Source organism: Vombatus ursinus, unplaced genomic scaffold (assembly GCF_900497805.2).
Source record: "Vombatus ursinus unplaced genomic scaffold, bare-nosed wombat genome assembly UNPS02007612.1, whole genome shotgun sequence".
NCBI lineage: Eukaryota > Metazoa > Chordata > Mammalia > Diprotodontia > Vombatidae > Vombatus > Vombatus ursinus.
The window spans coordinates 9,631,228-9,646,630 of record NW_020947390.1 but is presented as its reverse complement, the minus strand read 5'-3'; the positions used below and the strand labels follow the sequence as shown (position 1 = coordinate 9,646,630).

Here is a 15,403-nt window from a genome sequence, read left to right as displayed (position 1 = left end):
GTCCAAAAATAATTCACTGAATAAATGTGGAAGGCACAGCCTTTCTATGTGAGTGTAAGATAACATGACAATTGAAGTTCATCACTCAGAATAAAAAAGGCAATTAAGGGCTCCAGGCTGCTGTGTTCCAGATGATATGGCACAGCAAGAAAATTCAACAGTTTCCTAAAGTTGGTATCATACTCCCTAGTGAGTCTTTTTTTTTTTCAAAGCAGCTATTTACAGCTGTCCAGCAAAGACAAAACCTGCAAACATTTTTTATTTGTATTAATACCTGTTCTAACCATAGAAAAATATAGTTTATGCATGGTTTCCATTGTAAATAGTATGAAATTAAATGAAGGGAGAGTATGTAGCAGTGCCATAATTTAATTCAATTCTATTTTTAGATTTGAAAAGGCAGAGCTTAGGAAAATTATTTCCACACTTTTAGCTCAAGACAACAGCATATCAGAGAGCAGCTGAGGTGTCATGGAAGGAACAAGAATAAGACAACCCAGGCTGGAGTCCTTGTTTTGCCATTTGCTGATTGTGTAGCCTTTGAGAAGTCACTTAACATCCTTAAACCCCAGGTTTCCTGTCCATAATATGGAAATAATAATACTTGCATTACTTAGCGGACAGAGTAAGCAGGAGACCAAGTAAGATGTATGTAAAACACATTGCAAGTTCCAAAAAAGCCATATATGAATCTGAGTTATTATTAGCAAAATCAGGCAAATAATGATGTTTGCCAGACATAGTAAAGTAAACTTATTTTTAATCCATAATGCTTATCTTTGGGCCTGCTGGTGAGTCTTTCTTCTCCTTGCTGCTTCTAGGACAGTTGTTTCAGCTGCTGCACTCTTTCAGGGAGGACACTCACTTGGAGTGGTGAACACTTTTCTTCATAGTCACCTGGATCAAGGTCAGAGTAGGTCGATGTTTTTCAGGGAGAAAGAGAAAGCACCGCTGGGCAGGTGCTTAATGAAGATTTCGAGTGAAGTGGGTGCATAACAAAGTGCGAAGTGATCAGTTAAACAACAGTAAAGATGTTATCTTTCTGTGTTGCATTTACAAGCAAATGCAAAGAGATTTTACCCGTGGAGCAAAAAGAGGTGAGTGACCAGAGAACTCTATCTTCCTGGCCTCTCTCTCCCTGCCCCCACCTAGGTGTCTGTGAACCCTGTGGAGCTATGTTAGAGCTTTTCTCAGTCACCAGGGAAATCCGCCGCAGGTAGAAAATGGAGCTGTCCAGCACTTGTTCAGAGCCTGGGAGTCCCTGTAACTCAGCTACAGAGTTCTTTTCCTAAATAAAGAATCTCGCCACCCAAGTTTAAGGCCCCAGTTTTGGCTCCATACCTACCCGGGCTCTTCCTTCAGCAGGATGAAGTACTGACTGGGGAACAGTCTAGTCCCTGGCACAGGTTCTTGCCGGGAGTTTGGCCAATGTGTTTGTTATCTTCTCTCTTCCCCTAGGGTTTTCCAATTTTAGGGGCGGCAGGTGACTACTGGGAATGTGGAGGTATCTTAAACTGAATAACAGCTTTTCCTTCTGCTTCTTCACTCACCTGTCAAGTGTGGCAGGAAGACCGGAGAAAGGGCAAAGATCTAATCAAATGTGCACTCACTTCTCAATGAATTTTGTCCCCATCTAACTTTAATCCTACACTAAATACTCCTCGTCTTGCCCCAAGGAAGTGTTTTCCAAGTCTTTTCAGGTCCTCTCACTCAATCCGAGAGAGATCATCCCATGGGGCTTTCTTCCTGACGTCTCGAAATGGGGGGAGGGTTGTGTCAGAGGTTTGCTACAGTGATTTTCCACTTATCTCCGTTTTACACTCCACCCCGCTCCCCAATTACTTTTTTCTATGCCTTTTCCAAGAGTTAACTCTACTCCAGGCAACAGCGTCCCCATAACTGGGAATCCAGGCATCTGGGAATGGTAGAGTCAAGAGAAAATTGGGTGTGGGGTCATTTTATATCTCTTTCATCTTGAGCTCTGCACCCCGCCCCCTCGTATCCCCTATCCCAGCCTATCCAGCTGGGAGGGGAAAATAGGAAAGCAGAGTTAAGCACCGGGGGGAGTGTCCTCATTGCTTCTGAAATGTGGCGACAAGCTAGGGAAAGACTCCAAATGAGTCTGATGGCGACACGTGATACCGGTGGAGGGAGGGGGGAGAGAGAAGAAAGGAGGGATGGGGGTGGGGAATGGAGGAGGAGGAGATGATAAAAAGAGAAGGAAGGGGGAGAGTGAGAAGAGAGAAGGGAGGAGAAAGAAGGAAAAGACGAAGGGGAGACAGAAAAAAAGGGAGACAGAGGGGTAGCAGAAGCGTCTGCTTTCAAAATCGCAAGGTCCCCCAACCTCCTCCCTCCCCTTCTCTCTCACACACGCACACATACACAGGAGCGCGCGCATACATACACACACACACACACACTCACACACACACACACACACACACACACACACACACACACACACACACACACACTCTCTCACCCACCGCCCGCCCGCCCGCCCCCCTCCCTCCCTGAGAGAGCAGCGCAGCCGGGGTAGAAGATGCGCTGAGGCTAGAGGCAGCAGCGGCCGTGGTGGCGGCAGCGGGAACCGCGGCGGAGGCGGGAGCGGGAGCGGGAGCCGGAGCAGCAGGAAAACCCAGCTCCGGCAGCCGCCGCCACAGCCAGAGCCGAGGTACTACTGAGCTACCAGAAGGGGGAAGGTGACCAGGACGCCAGAAGTTCCCGCCATGAGCAGCCGATTCGCGTGGCTCCGCGGCCCCAGGAGTTCCTACCCGTCTGAGCCCGCTGGTAGCTCCGCGCGGCCGCGGCACTTCTAGTTCGGCCAGTCCGGCTCCCGGTCCCCGGCGCCACCCGGCGCCACCGCCGCCGCTGCCGCTCTCCCGACACGCTTCTGCACAGAGCTTTGGCCATCGCCGCAGAGGCAGCAGCAGTAGCAGCATGTCTCGAAGGAAGATTTCTTCCGAGTCCTTCAGCTCCTTGGGATCGGACTATCTGGAGACCAGCCCAGAGGAGGAAAGCGAATGTCCCCTGTCAAAGCTCTGCTGGAACGGCAGCCGGAGCCCTTCCGGCCCTCAAGAGCCCGATGCAGTCGTTACCGCCACGGCTGCCACGGGCACTGCCACGGCTACGGCCACTGCCACAGCGACCGCCGGGGCTAGGCGTGCACAGCGCCGGAGACGGGTTAACCTGGATTCTCTGGGCGAAAGCATCAGCCGCCTGACGGCGCCCACGGTGAGCGCCTGGCAGCAGAGGGGTGGTGGGCGGGGGGAAAAGGGAGGGAGGTGGGCACAGGGAAAGTGGGGAAAGTTGGCTGTGGCGGGGGTCAGAGGAGGGGTGAAGCGCAATGGGACAAGCTTGGCCACTGGAGGGGGCAGTGGGACCTTTCACCCTGACGCACTTCTTTGGTCACCTTTGCATAGCTCTTCATCCCTCTTAATTTAACAGCTCTTGATTTTGAAAAGATGGGGTGATACGGGATTCGGGGAACATGATAATTGTCTTCTTGTCTCTCATTAGGCTCTTGGGCTATGTCTTTGCACACCTTTTGAAATCTGTCACCTCAAGAGTTTGGTGCCCTTGTTCTCCACCCCCTGCCACATCTCTAACATTCCAGGGCATCCTTTGTTTTATCACCCCCCTAACTTTCTGAGCTTTTCCTTAACTACTTCCTTCATCCAAGCCTTCATTCTCCTTCCATTACTCACTTAATTTCCTTATTGTTAAACATTCCTTTGTTAACGTTCCCATTGTTAAACATTCCTCTCCTGAAAACCTTTTTACTACTCTTTGCCATCCTATCTGCCAGTAGACTAACCTTCTGTTTTCTGAATCTCACACCTATATTTCAGGTTGCCTCATTTCCCCAGGTCGTCACTAACTTCCCACCAAATTACTTTTAAGAGTTGCCACTTGTCCTGGAAACCTCTTATTGACCTATCCAAATCTCTGCCCACCTTCCCAGCTCTCATCTAGTTGGAGTCTCAGTGATGCATCTTTCTCACTCCTTGGTCCCATTTCTGGTTCATTCCCCAAATTCTTCTGATTCATTTTATGTCTTTTCTCTCCCTCATTCATTCTACTTCCATTTCTTTCATTCTCTTATGTCTTTACCCCCATATCTCCCTGGATATGTCCTATATCTCCCTATTTTCAGATTCCTCTTTCAACTCACATTTACATCAGATCCCCATTGTCCTTGAAATCCTTAAAAAAATCAATTCAACACTTATTAAGAGTCTTCTTCCTAGGTCGGGGCCCTTTTCTTTCCGAGTTAACCAACCCTTATCCATACTTTTTCATAGGGAGATACTCTAGATCATTGTCTAGATAATAATGCCTCCTGAGCTATATAGTTTCTCCTACTGTGCCCACTCTTAAAAAACCCACTCTGATGCAGCTAGACTGTGTGAGAGAGAAAAAGAGAGTGAGTGAGAGAGAGAGATCATCACTCTATTTCCTTGAGCCCCTTGAATGCTCTCTTCAGTCTCACCTCTTTTTCTCACTAATAATTGGCTCATTGTTATGTTGGCCTTGATCACAGACCAGGCTTCTGACTCAGGAGAACTTCTCCCTGCTGCCCAAGTACATGCAGTTGCTTTAGAAGGCTCCTGAGTGTCCATAATAAACCTGAAAACAACTTGGCTGTACTTAAGACCTCTCTTTGGAAGGATGAGCAGCTCTGGGATTTGGATAGCTGGTCTGGTGCAGTGGAATATTGGGATATCAGGGTTTCATATATTGTCTAGATTGGACAGCAGTCCAGGAGCTTCTGGGAATTCATTATGGAAATCTAAGCAGTGGGAAATAATGAAGAACTATCAGAAACTTTTATTCTGAACCTATGAAAATACCTCTCCCCCCCTTTTCCTGTTATTTTTCTCTTTCTCTTAATTGAACTCACTTCTACTTCTGAATGGAAAAGCTCAGGCATAAAATCTAAGCAAGGTTATTTTCTCCCCTAGAATGTATTGAATGAAGTAAGTGTACAGTTCTCAAATGGGAACATCAGCTTGGTAGTGCACAGCCTTGGGGGGCGATGTTATGTCACAAATCACAAAGTGGATGCCCTGAGAAAAGAGAAAAAAGTATAAGACACACATATAGCAACATGTACTTCTGTGATGTATGCTAGTACAAGGAGGGGAAAAAGAGCAGCATTTATTTCCTTTATACACTCTTCATAGAAAAGGTTTTAAACTTCCACAAAAGAAATAGATTTTTGATACAGTGATTTTGCTGTCATTTTGATTAAATGAATGTTTGGCTTTGTTCGAAAGCATTTTGCCTCTCCACAGTCATCCCAGATTGCCTAGGAAGCAGGAATTTACAAAAGACTTAAAAGTAAGCCAAGGCACTCTTACCTAAAACCACTTAAACAACTTCTTTGAGGTGTGAAGAAATCAAATATTTAACATATGAATAAGAACCAATGGGAACCTTTAGAATTCATGAATGAATGGCATTCGTTGATGTCCATATAAATATATGTACCAAAATAGGAAATCTTTAGTATCAGAATGTTTCAAAATGCAGGTTTTTATGTGTGACTATTTCATTCGTGATTTAGTTTTGTTTGGTGTTAACAGATGTTTAGCAGCCATTTAAAGTCTAGTTTGGAACATTAAAGCCTTTTGAATAATGGCCTAATCAGTACTAGTTGGCCAAAGTTGTCCCTGTCAGAGCCATTGCAGCAGTCATTGAATGCTTTAGGTTGTGAAGCTGCTTTGGTTTTGCTACTCACTCTCCCCCATTTCCCTCAATTTCTTATTGCTCTGCAAACTGGAATGCATTGTCCCCAAAAGTTCTGTTGAAAATGTTAAGGAGAAAAATCATACAACAATTTCATTTACCAACTCAGACAGAAAACAGAACCTCTCTGAATACACCTGAGAAGCTACTAGAAATCCTAGGCATTTCCCTCTTTGTGCAGCTGAGTATTCCAATGCTGCTGAATAATACTGATGGCCACCTCACTTTTAGTTTTGGATTTACACTAGGGACTGATGTGGTGGCACTTTTGGCAGTCTTTTACAGTATGTTTTAGGACAATAGGTGGTGAGTTTGGGTAGCTATTTTCTTCCTTTAAAGGATCCACACTGAAGAAAGCAAGTAGGTAAAGGAGATGAGTTTAATTAGGAGATAATTGAAAGTGGTTAATATTAGTGGATGATTCAGCAGCATTTTATTTTTTTTCCCAGGAGAGAGTCTTGTAGATTTTTCACAAAAGATATTTTAGTAGCTTAGATTTTCATAGCATTTTTCAGTATACCAAGTATTTTCTCATTCTTGATTGCCTTGCCCTTTTGAGGTAGATAGGTCAGGTGTTGTTATCTTCAGTTTATAGATGAGGAAACTGAACTGACCACAATCAATTTGTTATTACTAATATGCACTTTGGTGTAGTGGAAAGAACATAGGGCTTGCAGGCTGGAAGACAGTGTCAATTCCTATCTTTCATTTATTAGCTGTGTGATTAGGGAATTCACCAATCCTCTCCAAATCTGTCTCCTCATCTATTAAATGGAGGCAATACTATCTGTAGTCTCTAACTCACAGGACTTTTGTGAGGCTCATGTATAAAAATATATGTGTAGTGCTTTAGAAATGTTAGTCACTGTTATTTAATTAACAAGAGAAACACTCAAAGTCAGCACATTTCACTTATTTTTGTGGTATGATCTTAGCTTTTAGAATAATTAAAGGGGTGATCATAAGTACAACATTTCCACAACTAAAATGACCAACACAGAACAAAATATACGTTCTACAGTGGGCAATGGGTCAACAAGATCATCTTCATAGATGATGGATAACATAATTTTGAGGGTTTTATCTCTTTTGAGAAAAGATTGCCACATTGATGTGCTAACTGATACATTCTCTATCTCATCTAGGAAATAAATAGGCAGGTATATCATCCTCATTTTGTAGAGAAGGAAACTGAGGCACTGTGGAGTTAAATGATTCTTCCAAGTTTACACAGCTAGCTCATGATGGGTTCAGGTCTTCCAACTCCTAGTCTTACACCATACTATCTTCCATTAACATATACTATCTCAGTTACTTCAAGGCCTCCAAGATTTTGACTGTTTTATTTTAGGGGAAACTCCCTTGAGGGAGAGCATGAAAAGACAGGTGGCACAGTGGATTGAATGCTGGACCTGAAGTCAGAAAGACTTCAGCTCAAGTGCAGCCTCAGACACATACTAGCTGTGTAACTCTGGCCAAATCATTTAAGCTCTGTCTGCCTCAGTTTCCTCATTTGTAAAATAAGGATAATAGCACCTACCTTCTTCCATGGCTGTAGTGAGGATAAAATGAGAAAATATTTGTAAAATACTTTGCAAACCTTAAAGCAATATATAAATGCTAGTGATAGTGATGGTGATGGTGGTGGTGGTGGTGATGATGAAAAATCCTATAGTTATACAAGTAAACTGTACTTTATCATGATTCCGTGGGGCACAGCTATTATCATCACCATCTTTGTCATCATCATTCCCATAAAAAATCCTACAGGGCTGAATTAAAAAATGAAAACTGAATTAGAAGTTATTTAATTTAAAATAATTTAATACTTGAGAACACATATGGAGAAACAGCTGGGCTTTTCACATCTAGAGTGAATTTAGTAACTCATTTATTCTTGAATTTTTTTCTTATAACTTAAGGAACTTAGAACATTGGCATTAGACATCAGTTTTAGGTTTGTCCTACAGGGTCAGCTGGCTACTGAGAGATGTTCCATGAGATCAGAAAAGATTTATTAGGTATTCCTTGCTAGAGAAGAACTAATAGCACTTTTGGTACAATACTGTCTAAAGCAGAGGGATTTGGGAAGCATCAGAGAGGAGATCTGCAGAAATAGAAGGATCATAATAGGATGACTGCCAGGTTGAGCAGGCAAAGATGTTGAGAGAGAAAACCCATAGAGAACATTCAAGAAGGAGAGATGAAAGGGAATTAGTATTCAAGGGGCAATAGGGTCCAGTATTTAGGAAAGGCAAGCTGCATTTCTTTGAGTCAAAAATGGAAGGGGAGAATAAATAAGGAGGAGGAATAAATAAGATCATATTTAGCCTCTTCTAATACTAAATATGAATAGATGAACATCACCTGGAAAAGTAATATAACAAGCATAGAAATAAGGAAAAACTAATTTAAAAACAGAAACATATTAGCTTACATTTAAAGTTCAGCTTGCTTTTTGTTATTCTGAATGTGAAATTTGACAACTAATTTTGACAACAGGATTGTTACAGTTAGAAAATTTAGATGAGATCTATTTTGGTGGATTGTAGGTTTTTAGCTCTGGGCATATTAGAAAATATGTTTCTAAGGTATACATACATACATACATACATACATATATATCAGCCAATAATCACTTGCAACACTGATCCTAAAAGTTATTGAGTTCTATTACTTTCCATCATATTTGAACATCTTGAATTCATCTCTTTTGATGTTTTTGAAAATTTGCTTATTTAGTTATCTATTTGTTATAAATGTTTGCAGAATGCGTTAATCAATACCTATACAGTATGTACACATATATACATAAATGTGTCTGTGTATACATATATACACATATATGAACACATGCAAGACATAGATATGCAGAAATATACCACATTTTAGGTGGCATTGTGTTGGAATCAATTAAATGAATAATTAAGCACCTTTTTAGTATACTATCTATTGCTATGATTTTTAAAAGGTTCGGATTCAAATATTTCCACCAAGTTACTGAAAGATAAATAGGCTTATAAAATAATTTCCACATTTCCTTTCTTAAAAATAACCAGAGATAGACATTTGGAAGAATGACTGTATTTTAAAAATAGCATAATACTGAATAAACAGATAGAGGGAAAGGAAATAGCTTACTTAAACTGCTTTATTATTCACAAAGTTTCCTCCCTCAAAATGTTGTGTACCTGTATTCAGGAAAGCCTACTTCGTGAGAAGCAGCAATTAGCTAGACTGATGTTATATTTGTCTTACATACATATGCTATCCTGTGTTAGTATTTTGCTGCCAGATTAATTGTTAAGCCTTTGTCTACGTGATTAATTTTGACAGAGGAAAATGGCATAAATGAGCATTAGATAGCACATAGAAATGACACATGATTATATATTTTCTGCTTGCAGTATATAATTTATCTTGAAGGACGCCAAGATGTGTGGGAAGAACATTTACATTTCATTATGTATTTTTTCTCCAAACCTTTATTGTCTCTTATAATTTTTCACATTTGCTTTGAGATTACTGCCTATGTGTGCATACATACATGCACATACATACACACACGTGCATGCATACAGTGTTCTAACAGTGTTTTTGAATTATCAAAACTTAATACTGCACAAAGACTTTTAGGACAACCTATGTTGTTATATAAATATTTATATATTCTTATATAAATATATGTACACACATTGATACATATACATATCTATACAATATTAATGTATAATACATATGCATATATGATATGGTGCTGAAAGGAGAAACAAAATGTTTATTATAAGGATCTTTTGTTGAACACTTTAATAGGTCTGTAGTCTCACTAATGTAGATAACCATGCAACAGAGCAGATTGCAATTCATCTATGCCATATTGTCTCAATCCTGTGTGATGATTGTCCATGTCCAACCAGAAGTCCTCCACAGGGGTTCTACCCAGTAGCTTAGAAGCATTTCTTTATATCTGTAGGTACTATGTGGGTGCCAGAGGAGCATATGGACTATCTGTCCAATCATTATCTCTCACTCCTACTACATCACTGGCCCATCAGTCATCCATTTCTCTGACGATAACCTTTCTACTGTTTCTCTTGAACAATTTTTTTTTCATCTATGATATGTTGCAGCCCATCATATACCTTTTCATTGTTCTTTGGATGATCCACAACTTAAATTTTTTGGAGAGTGTGGTATCGTGACTCTTAGCCACATAGCATCACCAGATGAATGCTGATTTTAAAAAGATGGCCTTGAGTTTCAGAGGTAAGTTTAGGGACATTAGAAGTGTTTTTCAATTCCCCAAAGGTAAACCATCCTACTCTCTGGCCTCTCCTGTTCTACTCTATGCCTGATTTATTGTCTCCCAGTCAGTGCCTATCGAAGATCAATGTGCTCATGTACCAACTCTGTGGGTCATCTGTGCAACTGTAGACCAGTCTCTGAATAAAAGCATTGTTTTTCCACTTAGTATTTCCTGTGTGAATAGTTACCCTTAATTCTTCTGAGATATTATGGGTCTCATTAGGAGTTTCTGTAATGTCCTGGAGTTGCTGTAATTAATATGATGTGTTCTGCAATCAGGAGCCTTTCTTTGTATCCTCAGTACTTAGCACAGTGTAAGTGCATAGTAAGCACTTTATAAATGCTTGTTGACTGATGGACTGACTGAGGAGTATCTGAAAGACCTCATCATTTGTAAGGAATCACTTTTCCATTTGTACTCTGCTCTGGATATGCTCCATGATAATAGCAAATATCTTTGGCAATTTTCTTGAATGTGGCAGTAAAATAGTTGTTTTTTCTGAACGAGTATATTGCCCATTGTATGTCTTTAAAGAGCTTTAGTTATTCCCACTGGAATTATACACATATCCAGGAGCAATTTAAACATCATGTATTCCAGTGCTAAGCTGTGAGAATATTTTTAGATGCAACATGTGGCTGCCATATGGACTTCAGTTTTTTCTCAGTTTTTGTAGGAAGTGTGATCTGGAGATTCAGTCAAAACCTTTAACTTCCCACTTGAGAACCCTTGCTCTAACCTTGACTTTTTTTAAATAGCAAAATCTATTACCTCAATCCATTAGGGAAGTTGAATTAGTCCTAGTTTTCATTTTTGCCCTTTTGTGGCATATTTGGCCATGTCAAATACATTATTTAGATTTGCAGTCACATGATAGGAGCCATGCTTAAATGCTTCGGCCCATTTAAACCTTGTATCAAGAATTATTGAATAGAATTTCAGAATAAAGATTTTTTTAAAATAACTAACAGGTTGAATAGTATCTTTTTCCTATCAGTCTTGAAGAGCAGCTTGTTCATACCTATTATATCATATAAATGAACTGGAAAGTACCTGGGCATCATGAGGAGCTCAATCTATCCTTCTGGATGACTCATATCTAGTATAACTTGACTTAGGTAGAAGATAATCAAAGAGAGAAATCATTGTTAGGAACAGGGCCATTGGTTACAAGAAGCACCTCTTTGAGTTTTACAAAGACTATCCTCAAATGCTCCTGTATGACTGAGTTAGCAGATCTGAAATTATGAGCTGGAAGTTCCTATGTAAAATCAACAAGACTTTGTGTGATTCAGTTTCTATCCCAATCTGATTTATAAACTTTTCAGGTGGCTGTGTTTGTTTAAATGTAACATAAGCAGATATATTCATTCAAAGTTTTGATAATCAGTTTGTTCTGTGCCAACCCACAGTTCTTTCCCCACTTACAGTAATAAGCTTTGTTGCTGTCTGCACTCTCACATTTTTACAGACAAGAGGTTGAATGTCACAGCAACTATTGCTTCCTTTTGTGACTCCTACAATTAAGACACAGCAACAGTTACTTTTAGTTAATGGGGCTAGGATAGGGGGAAGAGGAGGCAAGGGAAAGGAAGTTATGGTAGAGTGGGAATAGTAGGGGATAAGTCAAGTTCACACAACAGTCAGAAGAGACTACTTTCCCTCAGTCTTTTGAGGCCACTGGGGGTTCCACTCATCTGCTGCTGTACTCTTCCATGGAGGATTCACATAGTTTTCTCTTTTTTAAAGGGTATCTGGGAACTAAGGTTCATTTCCAATATCCTGGGTCTCCATTGTAGGGTAACCAAGTTTATGTCCTGAGGTTAACCTCCATAGTGAGCACTTGATTTGGATCTGATTCTCCCTCTACTTTACTACCCTTTAGTCAGAAAGTATGAGATGGCATCAACAAGTTCCACAGCATATTTTCCATTCTCTTTTTTGCTTCATGTCCGTAATTTTTCCCATAGGGTGAAGGAACAATTTGAGGGCAGGAACTGTTTCTTTTTTGTCTTTGTATCTCTTCTGCTTAGGATAATACTTTGCACATTGTCAGATCTTCTTAAATGCTTATTGGATTGAATAAAACAATGAGACTTCAAATTTGGTTGTGTATCAAATATATGTAAGACTGAAAATGGCTTTTATAAATAATGTTAGCATGTAATTAATAACTATTTCATTTGTTTCACAAAAACCCCTTGAAAAAGGTAATTCAGATTCTATTATCTCTATTTCATAGATAAGAACACTTTTTCTCAGAGGATTTAATTAACTTTTCTATGATTCAGTGACTTGTCCACACTAGTAAATAGCGGACATAAATCTGAAATGTGTCTTTGGATTCTAAGAACAGTCCTTTTCCCACTATGCTGGACAGCTCCATAGTCTAGGTAAGTGCCTTAACCTCTTGCAGTTCTTATCCTTAAATGTGAAAAATAACACTCTCACAACTCATTCAAACTACCTTGCAACATTTCAGTGAGAGTTAAATGCAATAATGTATGTGGCGTACTTTGGAAAGTACAGCATCTTGCCAATATCAGCTATTATTAGTGTTACTCTTCTAGACTTTCAAGATCTATAATTTCAGTAGTGTGTATATTTCCTTTACTAATGCAAACAGTAAACTTTTCATGATATATTAAATGGTCTTTAAGAATTACTTGACCAATCCATTTATCACCTTCAGCTAATTTGGTGCTAAGTGTTTCCAGATTTATCTACACTGGCCCTTTGACATCAACATAAAGTCCTGTAATGAGTAAGTGTTATAAGTCTTTCTGATGTGGATCTATCAGATCTTGTGTAGTCTGATTTGAGAGGTCAGGGCCACTTCCACATCACCAGGAAGCATTGGAGTAGGACTTTAGAAGAAGATTAATAATAATAATACAATATTAAGAAACAGTATTGTAAAACAGAAGGAATGCTATACTTGGAGCTGTGGAAAATGGGTTCAAAGCCTCCCTCTGCCACTTACTAGCTGTGTGACAGTGGGCAAGTCACTTACCTTCTCTGAGTCTCAAGCAAACCCTTAAGGCTTCTACACATAGCACAATATTTGGCACAGAGAAGGCACTTAACAAATGTTTATTGATTGATTGACTTATCTACTAAGTTGTTAATGGGTTGTGATCTGCATTGGTGGAGGGAATTCCCACACTAAAAGTCCCTCACTATGATGAAATCACAGATTTCTTAGTAATAATGTTACTTATTAGTAATATTAAGTCTATTTCCAATATACACTGAATTCTGCTTCAGAGAATATAAGCTCCTTGAGGGGAGGGACTGTTTTTGACTTTGTATCCTCAGTATTTATCCTATCTCCACGATAAAATTCAGACTCCTCAATTTGGCATTTAAAAATCCTGTGCAATCTCCTCCAAACTGTTTGTTAGGTACATGCATGCTCCTCTTCACGTACTCTATGGTCCAGTCAAACTGGCTTGCTTGCAGTACCCATATAGCACTCCAGCTTTCTTCCTTTGTACAGATTTTTTCCATGCCTAGCAAACTTCTCTCTCTTCTCCACCTCTTACAATACTTAGTTCTGTTCAAAGCTCAGCTCAAGTGCCTCCTTTTATGTGATATATTTCTATTTCCCTCCCTTCACCCTCTGGCAAGTTAAGTTTTGTTGTTATTATTATTTTTTACCTACACCTGTGACTTCATTAGTGTAGGAAGCCCTCAAGTAAGAAACTTTCTCTTCCAATGCAGATAACTTTGTATTTACTTTGTTTTCTATGTTTTCTACTTATTTATGTGTGTACCTTTTGTTGTCACTTGTACAATGTAAGCTACTTTAGGGCAGGGGCTGTTTGTTCATTGATTTTTGCCTCCTCAGTGACTGGCACAGTGTCTGATATGTTGGAGGCACTTAAGTGTTTGTGGATTGACTGAACAATTGCTTTGTCCCTGGTTACTGAATGCTGAATGAATGCTATTGGTCTGCACACTATGACAACTTGCTTGCCTGGTTGAATTGATGCTCTTGCTTCAGCAGTCTTATCACAGCCTGTTCCTGTCCTTGTGCTAGACTCATCAGTAAGAGTGGAAATCAGGTCATCTATTATTATGACATTATAAATTATAGTGCTTTTAACTTTGCAAAACACTTTCACATCTTTTTTTTAAATTTGATCATCATAATGGCCCTTTGTATGAGAAAGAGAGCAGATAGTATTTTCACCATTTGAAAGAAAAAAAACTGAGCCACTGAGATTTTAATTAATTAACCAATCAAATATTTATGATATACTTCCTGTGTGAGGCATCGCCACATCATGCAAGGTGCTGAAGGATATGAAAAGAGTATATGAAATCATTTTACTTCTCTAAATGTTAACAGTCTAGTTGAGAAGATGACAAACATTTTTCTCAAATGTAAAATGAGGGATCAGATTTTTTTCTAATGTCTCTTCCAATTATAAACCCCTATGAGCCTATGACATCATGTGAAAAGTTAAATAGCTATTTGAGGTTAGATAGCAGTTTTAAAAGACAAAAGAATAAAAATAGATCAACAAGCACTTATTAGGTTCCTCTCATATGCCAGGTGCTGTGCTCAGAGCTGGGGAAAGAAAACAGATAACAAAGGTTACAAGTTTATTCATTTCAATTCAACAAATCCTTCTTAAGTGTTTTTAGTTTTGCAAAACAGAATGAAGTAGTGACTATATGTTAAAGGGTTCATGATGATCTGATGTCTCCCTTTTTTGTTGTTTAGTCATTTTTCAGTCACGTCTAACTCTTCTTGACCTCATTTGGAGTTTTCTTGGCAAAGATACTGGAGTAATTTGACATTTCCTTCTCCAGCTCATTTTACAGATGAGGAAACTGAAGCAAACAGGGTTAAGTGACTTGCCCAGAGTCATACAGCTAGTAAGCATCTGAGGACAGATTTGAACTCAGGAAGATGAATCTTTCTGACTCTTGGTCTGGCATTCTATCCACCAGCCACCCTAGCTGCCACAGTTTCCCAGAAGATTCCAAAGCCTCAAACTCTGTGATAAATTGGGCATATGTTAGTGTAATTTGTGAGATCAACTTAATCTATTAAGTGTCCCTGGGGCTGGCAGCTGTAGGAGACCTGGTCACTGTAGAGGATGTCACACCACCTTGCAACTGATTTAGAGATTTTGACTAAGGCCTATACTAATTCTGGTTTCTCTGATTTCCTTCAGCAATTAAGGCAAGTCCAGAATCCTCTTTGGAATTTCTAGTCTACCCTGCAGAGTTCCAGGGGATGTGAGATTGACCAAAGATTCCCCAGAATTGTCCATTTCATAAATTTGTATGGAATTCAGATGAGCAGGTTTCTAGCACTATTTCATCTGTCCA

At 39.7% G+C, this 15,403-nt stretch overlaps 1 protein-coding gene across 1 annotated transcript in view; it reads left to right on the top strand.

Annotated features, from left to right (window-relative positions):
• Positions 1 to 2,912: 2,912 nt before the first annotated feature.
• Positions 2,913 to 15,403, top strand: part of GUCY1A2 (guanylate cyclase 1 soluble subunit alpha 2) — a 430,789-nt gene continuing 418,298 nt past the window's right edge. Inside the window, exon 1 of the mRNA XM_027849552.1 lies at positions 2,913 to 3,234. Coding sequence (XP_027705353.1) covers positions 2,941 to 3,234 — 294 coding nt within the window. The 5' untranslated portion in view covers positions 2,913 to 2,940. The remainder of the gene's footprint in view (positions 3,235 to 15,403) is intronic.